Source organism: Scylla paramamosain, chromosome 29 (genome assembly GCF_035594125.1).
Source record: "Scylla paramamosain isolate STU-SP2022 chromosome 29, ASM3559412v1, whole genome shotgun sequence".
In the NCBI taxonomy this organism is placed as follows: Eukaryota; Metazoa; Arthropoda; class Malacostraca; order Decapoda; family Portunidae; genus Scylla; species Scylla paramamosain.
In genome coordinates, this window is record NC_087179.1 from 17274380 (window position 1) to 17289586 (window position 15207).

Genomic DNA, 15207 nt, shown 5'->3' on the forward strand with positions numbered 1-15207 from the left:
ATAGAAGCACTAGAAGCAACGTGGGAAGTCTTTACAAGCATCTAATACACAGTTAACGAAGAAAACGAATACATTTTACAATTTCTTCCGGGTCAAAGGCTGGGTGTGGCTGTAGACCGAATAAAGATGCCTCAAAGTGACTGGTAATTAGGGAAAGGTGTACCAAGCGGCAGTCAAAGGGTTAATATGAATGGAATTAGTACAGAGGTGTGGAAGTGTAACCTGAGCGTGGGGCAGCGGGTAGGCAAATGTGGATACGAGGAAGTAAACGCTAAGTTAAAGAAAATAAGTGATATTATGAGTTTAATACCGTACCTACATTGTATCTGTGAAGAGAATATGTGAAATACGAGGAAGTGAGAGAGGGGAGATATTGTAGCTTTTAATACTGCACCTACTTGGTATATCTGTGAATATGTGAGTCTGGCATGGAAGTGCTGAGATGGAAGAGGGAAAGAGTGGGAGAGAGAGAGAGAGTAGGAAAAACGTGGCTGAGAAAATGCGATACTAAAACAAAGCAGACAAACGAGATAAGATAAAAACACATGTATATAAAAATAAACAAATAAACAAACAACATAATGAGACTAACAACGTGAAAACAACGAAAAAAAAAAAAATAAAATATACGTGAACCTAACAAGATGGGATGAACCGAACGAACATAGAACACTAACAGCTGTATATACGACCAAGACACAGTATGGAGACACGAGTGACAAGGCATGAAGCAAGACTACACAGGAAAACGAAAACACGATGTAAGGGAGAAAAACAGAGGGCCATGAACTAAACACAAGCATGGAGGTGACAATACGGAGACACGAGGTGGATGCAAAGGGTTAGGAAGACGTAGAGACTGACATAAAGGAAGAGGAAGACAGGCGGGTGTGAATGAGAGGACGTGTGGTATGTTTAAAAGTGAACCTGACGTGACTTAGCAACTTAAACAGTCACGTGTATGGCCAGTGGTTAAATTATGGGCTCTGGTTATGTATTTTCCACACGGAATTGAATCGCGCATACACACTATGAGCCTACAGTGATTTATAACAAAGCTATGCGGGGGAAAGTGATAAACTAGTGAGATAAATGAAATCCCATGTAAACGAAATATTTTTTTTTATCATTACACCCCCCAAAAAACTAGGAAATACTGAATTACGGTGAAAAATGCACGAAATTTAATGGATATAGACGTGATGGGAACTTAGATGAGACGCAGGTAACATAAGACCGTCAAAGCACACACCTAACGTCAGCACACACATACACACACACACACACACACACACCGGTCACTAACACAATCATAAAAAAAGATTAAATAGCACAAAACTATTAAAAAAAAAACTAACCAACGGAAGGAGTAACTACATATGGGATACAAATAAGAGAACAGAGAGGTGGGTGAGAGTAGGGAGAGCGTGATACCCAAGGAGAGGGAGCGGCCAGCCTTGCTCTCTCTCTCTCTCCCCCTCACCCAGCTGATCACCGCCCCGTCATCTTCAGTTCATTTCTCTCTACTCACCTGTGTATGCTGCTTTGAGACATTATTCCCTTCTCGGAGGCTTCACACCCATATCAGGCGCGAACCATGCTCATCTAGGCTCACTGTCTCTCGCTCACACCACTGATAATCCAAAAATTGTTCAGAGAGGTCCCGCGTCACCACTGCCTCTGAGAGATCAACATGGCGCTTGTATTTTGGCGCGCAAATCTCACTGTGGCAGGATCTTGTCTCCCATTGGCTGCCCGACCCCGGTGAGCTGTGTCCTGATTGGCTACCTGATATGCGCGCGCAGCTATCTCTCCCCACACACCTTTCTTCTTATTAATTTCTCTATCAAACCCTGTGATTTTCCACCAAAATAAAAAAAGTGGGCGTGTTTTATGATTACTCGTGAGTTTTAAGATACAAGGTTAGGACTGGTGTAGTGTTTGACGAGGTGTGTGATGCTTCTGGGATCATTGGAACACGCTTTCCCCACAACAGGCTTCTGAAAACTTGTAAATAGTCCTTCCTTGTTGAGCTACGGGAGGTGATGTCACGACCACCTGGGACTAGCTCCGCGGTGGCGCTCAATATGAATTATGGATCTGCAAGCATATTATTATAAAGAATAGAGTACTGAGTATATGGCTCATCTCCCTGTCTCCTGCTACGTCATACTTATCATACTTACCTTATCCTTAATTTAAGCTATATGTGTTTAGCTCAAATATTGAACCGCTTTGCTCTCACCACCACTATTGTCAAAAACAACAGAGAAGACTAGCTGGGTTCTCGAGAGTATTCTTTTCCTATTAATAATGTAGCGATCTTGTTAAACTCATTATAACCATGAAAATGCCTTTTAAAAACGTATAGCTTCAATTAAAGTTTCGAATGTGAGATACTTAGCAGAAACCTAACATGGTCCTATATATAGACCAATAAATAGAATAATATCAAATAACATTCACGTGAAAAAATATACGAAGAGCTAGTCCCAATGATGCTGCAATGAATTATACTTGCATGAGCTTTGTTGATTTTTTTTTTTTTTTGTGCGTTATCGCAAAATTTATCCTACCTGACACAGACTTCTGTTATGATTCCTAATTTGTATATCCTGCATATTTAACTAGTTGTATATATAACGAAAAGGTTCACATTTTTGTTAGCTGAAACTTAAAATATATTAGTTGGTGTTAGAATGAATTATTTTCTTTAAGAGAAACATGTTGAAGGACAAACTGTGTTATATTAAGATAAGCATTTGCTGAGGGACGTTACAGAAACACCCGTTATGCAGTCTGCACGCTTGCATGGAATGGTAAAGAAACAGCAGTGCCTTGTGGAGGGAAGGACAGGCTGTGCCCTCAGGAGCACACGTCGATCTTAGGGCTCTGTGCTGCTTCGTCGCTAGGAACGCACCACGGATTGCTCAACACCACTTAATCATTCTTGCGTGGCAGAACAGTAACTAGCAGTAGTGTGGTTGCGTATATAAATCAGTAGATAAATGTATGAGTAAATAACTAAGTAAATGAATAGTGTATTGAGAAATGGGCAGACGCGTGGAGGACAAGCAACTGGACAAAAAGGTGACGTCCTTGATAAGAGGCATCGCCCCAGCTCGGGTGTCGCCCTGGGAACAGATGGCGGTGATTCCCGGAGGAAGCAACGTCTGGGAGATGAGGTGGTGCCCTTCAGGCAGAAAATACTGTGAACAGGTGCATTCCTCTGCAGGAGATAAGGTTCTGGTGCAATTTTCCTGATTCGCCTTCCGTACGCAGCGTGTCCCTGTAGGTCTGTGGAGTGTGGTGGTGCATAACACAATGCTTGCAAACAAGTTATTCAACGTTTCCCCTCACCCTCCCCAGCCCCAGCCCCTCTCCCCTCTACCAACGAGGAGAGAAGGACAAAAAGAGAATCTTATAGTCCTGCCGCCGGCATGCGGAACCGAGATAAAACAAGACCCTGAAACCCTCTCTTATAAACATTACACACATCACAAAATAGAAAAAAAAAAACATGATAACACTGCATGTGATTTTTTATAGACAAATATTAAATACAAATCACAATAACCGATGATATGGAGACCGATTTGTTGTGGTGCCGGAGGGAGCAGGGAGGAGTAGGGATAGAGATCTGTCAGGAGGAAGACAGGCGGAACGAAGCGAGTCACACGGGCCCTCGCCTCGACCCTGTGCAATGTGGCCATGCAAAGTAGCCAGGGGGAAGGCTTATAGCAAGTTTGTGAGGGATAAGACAAAACGTGTGGCTGAGTGAAGGCAGGACACATATACTAGGAAGGGCACCAGTCACCATGGCCATGTACCTGTGTTGCTTCAGACAGCTGTGTGGCGCGGCACCTCACCCCACAGTGCCCACCCGTACCACGCCCACCATCATCTTAGACACGGGATACATGGGTAGGTGGGAAGGACAGGGCTGAAGGAGTGTCTATTTATTAATCAATCTGCCTATTTGTATGTCAGAATAATATTGAGGTAACACGGGATACATGGGTAGGTGGGGTAGGACAGGGGTGGAGGTGTCTGTGTGTCTATCAATCTAACAGTCTATTTATCTATTTTGTCTCTCTGGGTAATAATGAAGTAACAGTAGCGTTTCCATCTGAGGGCTAAGTTAGGTTAGGCTCAGGTTAATTATTTGAATTGAATAATAAAGAAAGTGAAAACGATAGGAGTATCAGAAACACAGTTGCTCTCTTCAAGATTCATTTACACCTTCTTTTCTCTAGCATACCTTTAGTTTAGCAGGCAATTATTTATAGATTTTTTGTTCTAATAGTCTCCATTGCCCAGTGGCTCTCATATGAAAAAAAAATAATAAGAAGAAAAATAACAAAATAAAGGGAGATACCATTATCATTTGCAGGCCACGAGGTTGTGATAGTGAAGAACGGTGTGAGAATCTGTGGAACGGGTGGAGCGCTGGGCAACATCCCCATCCTACAGAACAAGGCTTACTTTGAGGTGAAGCTGCAGCAGTCAGGTGAGGTTTGGGGTTCTCTTGCTTGGTATTCTCACCTCTTGGGGCTTCTCCATTCAACGTCCAGCTGTGAATAGGCCTAAAGATGTTAAAGTTGGATGCTCCAGACAGTCTCGTGAGGGTTGGGTACTGTTATATCACTGCAATGGAGGCTGGTTCAATGTGTCCTCCTATGGTGCACTGTGGGGGACAAGGAAGAGGTGGGGGAGTTAAAAAGTGTTAAAAATTGATATCACAAAGGCAGCATTTCTCCATAAAATTGCTGTTTTTTTCTTAGCAAGTTCCATGGGCATAAATTTGGCATAGAAACATTTGATGGAGGAAATGATGTTCTTGTACTGGTGGTGGTACTAAATTTTTACATTAGCCTGCAAGATGACACCACTGAGTTTGTTACTGGAAGATAAATTTCCTCATCCATACTGTAAAGAGAAACAGTTTTGCAAAGAAAGCACTCCATTGGTAGCATCAGCCTGAGAGAGAGTAAGTGGGCGGGAATGGTGGTGTGTATGTAATAATAATAATAATAATAATAATAATAATAATAATAATAATAATGTGTGTGTGTGTGTGTGTGTGTGTTTCAGTATTCATTTGTTACTTGTGTTTCTTGTTTCTCTGATCCCACTCCACCAAAGCATTCTGCTGGACCCACTTATCATATTTTCCATCACTGATTTGCATAATTTAAGCATATATAAATTGAATGTAAGGTAAGGATATAATAAAATAAGCAGTGGTGTAAGAAGCCATCAGGCCTACACGTGGCACCCCCTGTTTGAAACGTCTGCCTATTTCCACCTATCATCCCCATCCAAAAATTTGTGTAATCTTCCTTTAAAGTTCCCTAATGACTCAGCACTAACAACCTGATTACTGAGTCCATTCCATTTATCTACCAGTGCATTTGAGAACCAATTTCTTCCTATCTCTTTTGTTTTAAAGCTTGAACCTGTTACTTCTTGTTCTATCCTGATTGCTGATCCTAAGAATTTTGCACACATCACCCTTGTTATATCCCTTATGCCACTTTAACTACCATGTTCCCTATTAACCCTAACACCTCCATCCCTCCTGCTGCAGGCGTGTGGGGTGTGGGCATTGCCACGCGCAGCACCAATCTCAACAAGGTGCCGCTTGGGGAGGATGCTCAGTCCTGGGTGTTGTGTTCGGATGGGGCAGTGCGGCACAATGGAGAGGAGAAGTACAAGATTGTCGACATACCACAGGAAGGCGACATTCTGGTGAGAGAGAGAGAGAGAGAGAGAGAGAGAGAGAGAGAGAGAGAGAGAGAGAGATGAATGAAAGAATATCCATACATGTATAACTGATGACATATTAATCACCCTTCTTCTATCTTATGGCTTCCTTTCTGTATGTCTTCTCTTCTTTCACTGTCTCTATCAATCTAATCTCTCACTAACCATAACAGCTTCAGTATCACATAGTTGTTGTCTTGGTGCTTAAAACCCATAATGAATTTCACTTTCCCTCTCCTACATCATTAATTCCTTTCTTTGTATCTTCTCTTTCACTGTCTGTCCACTAACTCATAAACTAACTGTGACAGCTGCAGTGGTGCCTAATTACTTAACTCAATTTCTCCCCTTCTCTCTCCTCCATCAGGGTGTGAGTTACGACCATGTGGAACTCAATTTTTACATCAATGGCAAGGCGACCAACACACCAGTCACCAGCTTCAAAGGGACTGTCTACCCAGCACTCTATGGTAAGTGTCTCTCTCTCTCTCTCTCTCTCTCTCTCTCTCTCTCTCTCTCTCTCTCTCTCTCTCTCTCTCTCTCTCTCTCTCTCTCTCTCTCTCTCTCTCTCTCTCTCTCTCTCTCTCTCTCTCTCTCTCTCTCTCTCTCTCTCTCTCTCTCTCTCTCTCTCTCTCTCTCTCTCTCTCTCTCTCTCTCTCTCTCTCTCTCTGGTTAACAAAAGTAATTATCAGGGCTTGCTGCTGTGGTCATTAGTAATCATCTCAATATATTTTACCTGCTGTTGTTTGCTGAAATGATTGGCTGCTGCTCTCTGTAGCCTGTGAGAGAGAGAGAGAGAGAGAGAGAGAGTGTGTATTTTTTTCTGTCTCTTCTTTTAATTGGCATTAAGTACAGATAAAATAATAGTACTTTTGTGACTGAAAAGAGTGTAAGTTTGTTCTTTCAGTCTATCACCTTCTACTACTACTACTACTACCACTATTACTACTACTACTACTACTCTGCACCATACAGTAACTCTAAGGCAGCAGTGGTTATGTGGTCAGGTGTGCCAAGCCTAAGTTCCTGGGGCATAGTTTTGTGGTCCACGAGACTGTCCTATTCCACCAGGGGTCTATGGGGCTGAGAATGTGAATGATGTATGTACAGTAAAATCCCTCTTATCTGGCATCAACGGGACCGCCGACATGCCGGATACTTTGAATATTGCCGGATACTTGAATAGAAGTGAAATTATGTCCACAATCACCACCCTACACTCACGCATCTTACCATAACAAAGATCAGCTGATCTTAATCAGCAGCTGATCTGATCAGCTGCTTAAGTGTAAGCACAACACGCTTCCTCTTTTCTACAACTTTAGGCATGATGAAGGCGTCAGGCGATAAACAATGCACACGCGGGACTGAGTCACTGAGTAAACACAGTGCAGTGGGCCGCAGGTGGCGCGAAGCAGTGCGCTCTGGTGGCGAGGGGACAAAGTATGCCTCGCGTGGGAATTTTAATCAATTTTATGAGTACACATTGATTTTAAGGCTCGGGGAAAAATGTGCCGGATACTTGAAGCTGCTGGATACTCGAATGCCGGATGAGAGGGATTTTACTGTATGATAGATAAGTAGATAGTGATGGTTTCTTGTGCCACTTAAAGAACCATCCCATCACTAGATAGATAGATAGTGATAGTTACCCTTACTACTTGAGGAACCACATGTTACCTGTAGTCACCATTGATAGATAATTCCCTATGCCACTTGAGAAACCACCTTTTACCTGTAGTCACCATAGATAAACAGATAATTCCCTGTGCTATTTGAGAAACCAGCTGTAACCTCTAGTCACCTCTCCCTCCTCCCCCCAGTGGATGACGGGGCAATTATGGACGTGACCTTTGAGAACTTCAGCTATGGACCACCACCGGGTTATGACTCCATCATGGTGGAGAAGTCCCTGCTGGAGAATGACTAAGAGTGCCCCCCATGCCTCCACAAACCCCCACCAACCCCCACTGTCATCACCATACTAGCTTGAGGATAATAAGAAAGCCCCCCAATGCCTTCACTGACTCCAAATTCCATCATTGTCATAGTATCCATCACTAGTCATCACCACAACCACCACCACCACTGGTACCATTTGTCTCATCCCCTCATTACAGTGGCAGGGTTCAGGTTCTCGCCTCCTCCTCCTTTGTCACTTCACGTATCTCATTAGTGGTGGTGGAGGTTGCTGGTGAGGTCTCTTTTGCCTTCCTCCACCAACTGTTCTATAAAGTGTCTTGCCCATTGATGCCCAGAGTGTGAAGGTGCATCACCATTCACCGCCCCCCATGCTCTCCTGTCTTGCCGCAAACAAATTGTGCACTCAGGCAGACTTCCTCGTAAGGGAACTGAGGTCTGTAGTAAGAGTCACGAAGGTTAAGTTAAAAGAAAGGTTTGGATTGTGGCTGTGTTTTCCCAGTGTCCTAGTCCTGGTCTCTGCTTGAGGTGTTTGCGTTGGCAGCACTGGTCATCAGGCAAACACAACATGAAATAGAAGAATGTGGAAAAGCTCTACTGTATATGATATAACACATGAAAAAATGGGTAGTGTCCCTTAAAATTTGTGAAACAGTGAAGAGGTATGGAAAAGCTATATTATACAACACATAGATGAAAATAAAAGCTCCATTTCTTGAGCACAGAGCTGGTGAAAGATCAGTATAAGGTTCCATAAAGCGCCAGTGAGCACGTGGATAGAAGAAAGCTCCCCGAAAATGTTAACCATCAGAGAGGAAGAAGGAGAAGAATTTAGTTAGCCACTTGGGCAGACACTTGTTGACAGTCTGATCCTCTCTGTGAACCATTATCTGAAACCTCCACTACTTCCTCAAAAAGCTGTACTTGTTTTTACAGTTCTAGTGATAGATTAACAAGATTTCTACATCATCAACTGGAGAAACACTATGAGAACTCGGTGAATCATCTTGAAAATAGTCGTGGGGAGAGAGTAGAGCATTTTTTAATATGAGCCTGTAATCCAAGTTGGTGTGTTACGTTACTAACACACCTGTGACTTAACCTTCGTGACTCAACACACTTCATTCACTGCTGCAGTATTGTACTAACGATCTGTGCTTGTTAAGTCTCTGAATCTCCTACACTTCGGGTACACCTTATTTAAGCTTGGAAATTTTTGAGGGCAAGTGAAGTGAGTCGTTCTCTGTATCTTACTTTGAGCGAAGGTAGTTAAGTTCTGATTCTACTTACCTAATCTGTAACGAACAATCTAGGTCTGATTCTGACTTGTGTTTCTCATTGCTATTTTTTTTATTAGTTATTAAGTAATGATGTGATTTCAGTCTGAATAATTTTAACATTACCACTACTGCTATTCTATTACTACTACTGCTGTTACTGCTTCTACTACTATTACTACCATTATGATTGATATTATTGTTGTTGTTGATGTTGATGTTGTTTTGTTGTCATTTTGAGTTGTGTATATGCGTACCAGATGATTTTTTTTTTGTATTTTCCCCCATGGAGATCTCACAGGGGTGCCATGAGTGGATGTGATTCTCTATACACACGTGGTGGCAGTGAATGGACACACGACTAACAGACTAACGTAATTCATTCCTGATGTTTCTTGCAAGGTGTGTTCACTGATGACCTACTCATTCTGATGGGGTCTTACTTCATATATGGAGACACTCTTTCCCTGAAGACATCTTATGTGCAGAGTCAGGGATAAAGTTCCTTCTTTCAGTTGTGTTTTTGTTGTCCTCACCCTTGCTGTTCTCCTTCAAGCTGGGCACAGGTCTGAATGGCCCCGACCTTCATGAATGACGGGATGTTAGAAATTTTCATCTTAGGCCATTTGACTTTAACTGTGATAAACATTTAGGACATTTTTGGAATGCTTAAACATCTTCCCTTTTCATGTTGAAGGGTTTGTCCAATCTATATTCAACTCATCTTGTTACCAATGACTTATATCAGCAGAGCAGACACTGTGGATATGGTATGCAGGACCCCTAAGCAGCAATTGCACTTTATTATCAATTACATTCCTTCTCGGCCAAACAAGCAGTGGACATGAAAGTACTAAAATCCATACACAGCAAGATCAGAATGTAATTAAAGTAAGACAAAAAACCTGCTCTTAAATATTGGTAATTTCACCAATTTAAAGTTGATCCTGCGAAGACAAAGGTTCAAAATGACAGCAGGACATTCCTACCTTGCAGTTAGGAATTGTTGGGGTCATCATTGTGCCATCTGCCCCACACTTTTCAGATGATGATGGTCCAGTCCATTGCTATTCAAGGACCATTGCAGTAGGTGTCCCTTGTTATATTACAGGCTACAGTGACAACGGCACCACTGACACTGTGTAGCAAGGCTGATTATCTCAGTGGCCTTCAAGTCACAAAAGGGACAACCCTGAGTCATTGTCACTTACAGGTCATTTCCTTTCCAACCCTCTATTGTTCACCAGTCCTCTCTTTCACCATTGCTGTCCTGGTCTCTCACTCAGGTCACGGTCATCATTTGGTTGGTCTCCAAGTGAGCCTTATGCTGCTCGTGTATACTGTCATTACCACTAATCTTCTCCATTGTTTCTGGCCTCACCACCTCAGCACACTTACAAACACACACACATTATAACATTACTGTTGATCCTTGCATTTCATGTCATCATATCATTCCCAAATATATGTGTTTCACGTGCACTAAAGGTGTTTTTCAGCGTCATTTTTGCTGCCTTTACTTGCCTTTTTATGCTTGTGTGGCCGTGACTGTAGCATACATGACTCCCAACAAACTTTCAGGTGTAAAATTCTTGATGAAAGGTGGTGGGCTTATCTGAACCTCACAAACTGAACCCTACATGCAGTCATTGAAAATACCCACCATTAATTTTCTGTCAGTAAACGTGACTGAACAGTTGACTCAGTTATCAAGAGTTGTCCTAATTCCACCCTTGTGAGATTTTATATGCTACACATTAAAAAGAAAAGCATCATTCGCAGTATCATCTTGTCCCAGTGTGATTGATAACATTTACAAATAATACAAATTTGTTTGCCCCTTCGAATTTTAAGTCAGCGAATCCCCAACACTTTGTGCAAAATGTGCTTGTTTATTTTTTTAAGATATCCTAACAAGATACTGAAACTTTCCCCTCCTGTGAAGATGTCTTGATGAGTGTTCTGTAAATGCTTTCTTACCCTAAGTGAGAAAGACGTGTTGAGAGTTTGCAGTGCTATAAGACAGTGCAACACTTCATTAGCTTTGAAATTCACAACTTTGGAATAGATTCTTCCCGCTGTGTGTATACTGCACTGAGGTGCTCCGACAATATCTGCTGTGAAGACGTGCATGGTTGTATGTACATGTGTAGACAATTCAATATAAATGTATACATATTGCGGTTTTGTCAGCAGTCTCTTCACACACACACACACACACACACACACACACACACACACACACACACACAAAGTACTTACTACAGCACTTGCATGAACCACCTGAATCCTACTGGCCCCATAGACGTGACAAGTAGGGAGCTTGTACTTTTTACCACATTCCTGCCACAAGTCCAAAGAAACCAAGTATAATGACGGCAAATATATATATATGTATACATACACAAAATATAAATATATAATATACAAATATATATTAGACTATTTATGGGAGGTGATGAAGTATTGATTCCATGTAGGAGGGAACACATGATTAATTGAAATTTTTAAGTTTATTTGGGTTTTGTTTCATACAGTTTCAGCATAGAAAAATGTAATAAAGCTACTGTTTTGTGCGCTCCCAATACCGTGCAGTGTAATGCAGCCTGGAGAGCAACACAGAGACTGAAACACACACACACACACACACACACACACACACACACACACACACACACACACACACACACACCAAATTGAACTATACACATAAAAAAATACAAACAGGTAAACACACATACACACAAACACACACACATCTTATTAAGTAAGGTCGTGTCTACCAGTGCGCTAGAAAGTATAGGCTGGAAGTGCAGTAATTAGTCCGAGGAGTGTTAGGAAAGTAGCAATTTTTTGTACCTGTGAAGGACTCGCTGTGCTGCTTCTGTGTGGCAGCTGGCTGGGTGCTGCCTGGTGATTCAGTCACTCTTTGTGTTAAGTAAAACATATCAAAAGCTGTGTGTGTGTTATTTTCCTCCTTGGTGTCCGTACTGAAGGCTGTGTTGTGTTCTCAGACGCACTTGGTAACTTGTTGTGTAATTATATGTTTCAGATCCCTAAAATATTATTACAAGACTGAACACTGTCATTAACTTCCAATATTTTGACTTCATGAAATAAGAGAGGTACTGCATTTGGGAGACATTAGTTGGGACTTGTACTCTTACCACTGAAAACCAGGCCATATCACAACACAAGACAAATGTGACTATAATGACAGCCAATAATACACAAAAAGAAAAAGCTAAATGGTAAAATAAGAACAGGAATAATTATAAAAGAGTGTAACCATCACAGTGCCTGATTTCTGCAGCTCCTGACTCCTCACACAGCCCTCAAGACCCCATACAAGAACCAGACATACAAGAACCTAACCAAAGCCTCCCTTCCCCTACTCCCACATCATAAGGCCTGTGGGGGTTGCTGCATCCCCTGCTGCTTCTGTAGTTGGTGCTGCTGCATGATCTGTATGTGCTTGTTCTTGATGGCCTCCAGTTCGTTGACGCGAGTCTTGGCGTGGTCGAGGCGGTGCATGGCCATCTGGAGGGTCTTCTGGGAGTTGTAGCTTGACCCCTCATGTGCCTGGCCTGTTGAAGGGGGGGACACAGTTATTCATCTATGACTGGTACACAAACTGGGGATAATATAACTGTTTTTGGAGGGAGTGGAGGGGTGACAGAAAGAAAGTGAAGAATTCTTGAAAATCAAGAAAGTATTGCAATATCTGGTATTAAGATCAATGTTAACTTGGTCTTATTATTTAAAGTAAGTGTATCACAATCAGGTACCACAGATTAGTTCAACCAATTGACATTACAAATTGCTACACAGTATTTGAACAGAAGAAATATCTAAGTGTGTGGCAAGCCAAGAATATTTTGACAAGTATGCTTCAAGACACAGTGACTCAGCAACCCTTGTGAAGAAAGAAGGAAACTGAAAATAAGAAATAAAAAAAGGAGAATGGATGGATGCCCAAGAAAACTGAAAAATGATGAAAAAACTGAGGAAGTACACACACACACACACACACACACACACACACACACACACACACACACACACACACACACACACACACACCTGTGGACACCTGGGTGAGGTAGTTGATCTGCTTAGCAAGTTCTGTCTCCACATTGGTGAGTGTTTGGCGGAACTGTGCCACATGTGCCTCCACCTGCTTGTTGGCCGGCTTGTCCTTGCTGAGTTCTGTGAGGGCCTGGCCTAGGGGAAGGATGTCAATTATTACTTCTCTCTCTCTCTCTCTCTCTCTCTCTCTCTCTCTCTCTCTCTCTCTCTCTCTCTCTCTCTTTTGAGAGGGGCACTGGCCAAGGGCAACAAAAAGAGTGAAAAAAAAAAAAGACCCACTGAGGAGCCAGTCTTCAAAGAGATGTCAAAAGGATCATCCAAAATCAGAGGATAAGTGTCTTGAAACAGGAATGTGGTAATACAGAAGGAGGCAGGGAGTTCCAGGGTTTACCAGAAAAAGGGATGAGAGACTGAGAATACTGGTTAACCCTTGCATTAGAGAGGTAGACAGAATAGGGGTGAGAGGAAGTAGAAAGCCATGTGCTGTGAGGCTGCAAGAGGAGGAAAGGCATGCAGTTAGCAAAATCTGAAGAGCAGTTAGCATGAAAATAGCAGCAGAAGATAGCAAGAGATGCAACACTGCAGTGATGAGAAAGAGACTCAAGACAATGAGAGGAGCTGATAAGAACTGAACATCACATTTATCTCCTCCGGTTCCTTCAGTTCACACACCCGCTGACTGAAGGACGGTGGCTATGTCCTTCTCAATGTTGTCCAGGGTCATAAGCCTGTCCATGGGGGAGGAGGATGGCATACTCATGATGAAGGGTGTTCCTTGGAGATGGTTGTGCAAATACCAGTGTTGAGTCCCTTCCTCTGGTGTGTGGCCAAATACTAGTTAAGCTTCTTCTTATTCCTCTTCTGCTGTCTTGTTAAGATTAGCTGTAAGGAAACTTGGTGTTATGATGCTAGATAAGTAATAGGAATGATAAAGATAACCAAAACTTATAATTTTTAGCAATTTTTAACAAAGGTGATACAAATACTGAAGCTCTTTCCTCTTCCTCCTCTTGTTAGGATTATCTGTAAGGAAACTGTCTTCATAATGCTAGATAAATATTAGGAATGCCACAAACTAGCCCACTTCCAGCAATTTCTAACAAAGGTGATACAAATACCAGTGTTCTAGGTGACAGCAAGCCAGACAGAGACCAGCTGACCGCCTGACTTGTCACTGCTCCTCCCTCCCTCCCCCCCTGTCTTCACCTGTACGCCTGCTCGTCTTACTATATGTACTGATGTTGCTCATCTTCGGTAAATAATGCCAGAGAGCTTAAATGGGCGGCTTTCCTTCTTGCCACCTGCCTCCAACATAGACTCTGGAAGACGATACGAAAAATGCTCAATTCCTATCAAGATCTCACTAAAGATTATACGCTACTGATAAAACTCTTTTCTATTTTTCGCCTTGTTGCCTTTTCATACTTGTGTGTTGGTGAAATTGATCTGTATAACGCCAGACAAGAATTAGGAATGAGATCAGAAATAATCAAAATAATAAGGTAACAAGATACTAGTAAACCTTCTTCTTCTCCTGTCCTCTTTATAATTATCTGCAAGGAAACTGTATCTGTATTATAATGCCAGACGTAGAATGGAAATGAGAGACAAAGAACACCAAAAACTAGCATAAAATACCCATTTCTAGCGGTTTCTCACCCACTGTTTATGTTTGGTTCACAGGGAGCGACTTTACAACGGGGCCAATTTTATTTATTTATTTTTTTTATTTAATTTTATTTATTTTTTATTCCAACCTGTATATTGGTATTATTCCGACCTGTGTATTAGTGTTATTCTAATCCCTCAAACTACCGTCCCATTGCTTTAATTTCCTATCCCCTCCTATCCCCTCTTCTTCAATGACACTCAACTGTCCCCCTCTTCTACACTGAACATCCTCGGTCTGTCCTTTACTTATAATCTGAACTGGAAACTTCACATCTCATCTCTAGCTAAAACAGCTTCTATGAAGTTAGGTGTTCTGAGACGTCTCCGCCAGTTTTTCTCACCCCCCCCCCCAGCTGCTAACTCTGTACAAGGGCCTTATCCGTCCATGTATGGAGTATGCTTCACATGTCTGGGGGGGTTCCACTCATACTGCTCTACTAGACAAGGTGGAATCAAAGGCTTTTCGTCTCATCGACTCCTCTCC

The 15207-nt window shown here is 42.2% G+C and overlaps 3 protein-coding genes across 8 annotated transcripts in view; 1 reads left to right on the forward strand and 2 right to left on the reverse strand.

Annotated features, from left to right (window-relative positions):
• Positions 1-1750, reverse strand: part of LOC135115655 (myb-related protein B-like) — a 35622-nt gene extending 33872 nt beyond the window's left edge. Inside the window, exon 1 of the mRNA XM_064032579.1 lies at positions 1532-1750. Within this exon, the coding sequence (XP_063888649.1) occupies positions 1532-1554 (23 nt within the window). The 5' untranslated portion in view covers positions 1555-1750. The remainder of the gene's footprint in view (positions 1-1531) is intronic.
• Positions 1751-3586: 1836 nt separating this feature from the next.
• Positions 3587-9477, forward strand: LOC135115459 (SPRY domain-containing protein 7-like). 2 transcript variants are annotated; one of them, XM_064032276.1, is made up of 5 exons: positions 3587-3924; positions 4394-4510; positions 5591-5751; positions 6134-6236; positions 7590-9477. In XM_064032276.1, exons 1-5 carry the CDS (start codon positions 3819-3821, stop codon positions 7694-7696), a joined length of 594 nt encoding a protein of 197 aa, XP_063888346.1. In that variant the 5' UTR covers positions 3587-3818; the 3' UTR covers positions 7697-9477. The 2 variants fall into 2 exon arrangements, with proteins under 2 accessions (XP_063888346.1, XP_063888347.1); XM_064032277.1 differs by lacking the exon at positions 3587-3924 and adding an exon at positions 4012-4020.
• A 1984-nt stretch (positions 9478-11461) lies between these two features.
• On the reverse strand, positions 11462-14764 carry LOC135115460 (mediator of RNA polymerase II transcription subunit 11-like). 5 transcript variants are annotated; one of them, XM_064032281.1, is made up of 5 exons: positions 14712-14735; positions 14280-14371; positions 13725-13934; positions 13047-13187; positions 11462-12550 (listed from the first exon to the last, which is right to left on the reverse strand). In XM_064032281.1, the coding sequence occupies exons 3-5, from the start codon at positions 13810-13812 to the stop codon at positions 12366-12368; spliced, it is 414 nt and encodes a 137-aa protein (XP_063888351.1). In that variant the 5' UTR covers positions 13813-13934; positions 14280-14371; positions 14712-14735; the 3' UTR covers positions 11462-12365. The 5 variants fall into 5 exon arrangements, with proteins under 5 accessions (XP_063888351.1, XP_063888350.1, XP_063888349.1 ...); XM_064032280.1 differs by having other exon boundaries at positions 14691-14727; XM_064032279.1 differs by lacking the exon at positions 14280-14371 and having other exon boundaries at positions 14712-14764.
• Positions 14765-15207: the final 443 nt, after the last annotated feature.

Bases quoted from the DNA above. Each gene is read 5' to 3' on its own strand.
- LOC135115459 (XM_064032276.1), top strand. From the start codon at position 3,819: ATGGCCATGTACCTGTGTTGCTTCAGACAGCTGTGTGGCGCGGCACCT. The intron at 4,511-5,590 runs GTGAGGTTTGGG...CTCCTGCTGCAG, and splicing joins GGTGAAGCTGCAGCAGTCAG to GCGTGTGGGGTGTGGGCATT. The intron at 5,752-6,133 runs GTGAGAGAGAGA...CTCCTCCATCAG, and splicing joins CACAGGAAGGCGACATTCTG to GGTGTGAGTTACGACCATGT.
- LOC135115460 (XM_064032279.1), bottom strand. From the start codon at position 13,812: ATGAGTATGCCATCCTCCTCCCCCATGGACAGGCTTATGACCCTGGAC. The intron at 13,188-13,724 runs GTGTGTGAACTG...TCCTTCCCCTAG, and splicing joins CACCGTCCTTCAGTCAGCGG to GCCAGGCCCTCACAGAACTC. The intron at 12,551-13,046 runs GTGTGTGTGTGT...CCCCTTCAACAG, and splicing joins CCTCACCCAGGTGTCCACAG to GCCAGGCACATGAGGGGTCA.